At 41.4% G+C, this 1,177-nt stretch overlaps 1 protein-coding gene across 3 annotated transcripts in view; it reads right to left on the bottom strand.

Annotated features, from left to right (window-relative positions):
* LOC118409318 (nose resistant to fluoxetine protein 6-like) overlaps positions 1-1,177 on the bottom strand; it is a 23,553-nt gene that overhangs the window by 2,683 nt on the left and 19,693 nt on the right. For all 3 annotated transcript variants that reach the window (XM_035810264.1, XM_035810265.1, XM_035810263.1), the window contains exons 2-3: positions 478-608; positions 84-171 (exon numbers count right to left, since the gene is read on the bottom strand). In XM_035810264.1, coding sequence (XP_035666157.1) covers positions 84-171; positions 478-606 — 217 coding nt within the window. In that variant the 5' untranslated portion in view covers positions 607-608. The remainder of the gene's footprint in view (positions 1-83; positions 172-477; positions 609-1,177) is intronic.

Below are 1,177 nucleotides of genomic sequence, written 5' to 3' on the forward strand. Positions count from 1 at the left end.
TCGGTAGGGAAGTAAACCATACCGTATGGACTATAATTTTCCAGAATGTTCCACTGTCGGCTTGTTAGATTTAGTATGCATACCTGTCTTTACAAGAAGCGCTACTTCCATTTCACTGCACGACATAGGAGCGCAAAGTCCTTGCCGGCGAGCATCACTGGAGTTGGACACCTAGAAACAGTACAGAGAACATGGATGATAAACACATGACAATAGATGAAAATCAGTAGATGACTAAAAAAGAAACACTTCCTAAAAAGGCGTGCAGTTCACCCACATCCATGCTGTTTTTTTCCATATGGATTGTTATTTTGTGTTATTTTGTGATTGTTTGGGAAATGGAGCTAGTCATGTTGGAGGCTCAAACCAAACCAGACCGCTAACAACGAATTGCGAATTTGTAAAAATATTTTTCACAAGCAGACAGACTCCATGTGCGCGCAAGTTGTCAATGAAAATAAGTATTGTGAAGTTCACCTTTGGTTTCTCTGTCCAGCTCACGGTGCAGTACATCGCCTGATGCATTGCTGCAACGTTGCATTCCGAAAAATTGTCATGATCAACCAATCCTTCTTCTTGGTCATCAGCTCTACCTGTGTTGTTCATCGCTGTCAGGGAGATAGTATAGGTAACCTTTGTAAAAGATCATATGGTACAAGTAGCCAACAGCCGACATGATACTCGTATGATCTGAGTGGTGTATAGCAAATGAAGCTGTAACTTTATGGGCAAAGGTTTTACAAAAAAAACTTTCCTCATTAAAAATCAAATATCATATTGACTCATTTCAGTTCTTCGGAGAACTAGACATCACCTTCTCTGAAGGCTCTCGGTGACATGCGCTGTTTGGAGGAGTAGATTAGCAGAACTTAAATAATCTATGGCAGTGCACTGTAGCCACATACTGTAATGTAATGGAAAACCCGGCCCCGCTACGAAGCGCCAGTCGGAAACTACTCACTCGGTAATCGGCAAGGGTGCAACAAACGGACAGAACAGCCCGCGTGATCAACTGTCAGTGAATCTAAACCGTATCAACCCTCAAAATACGTACAACCGCAGTACAAGTTTTATACCATGGTGTTATAAAGTAGGTCGCATGGAGAAATGAATGGGTGCGAACTAACAACAAATTCGTCGTAACAAGTACTTAAAACATTTCATTAGATCTATTATG

This window comes from Branchiostoma floridae, chromosome 2 (genome assembly GCF_000003815.2).
Source record: "Branchiostoma floridae strain S238N-H82 chromosome 2, Bfl_VNyyK, whole genome shotgun sequence".
NCBI classification, from domain to species: domain Eukaryota; kingdom Metazoa; phylum Chordata; class Leptocardii; order Amphioxiformes; family Branchiostomatidae; genus Branchiostoma; species Branchiostoma floridae.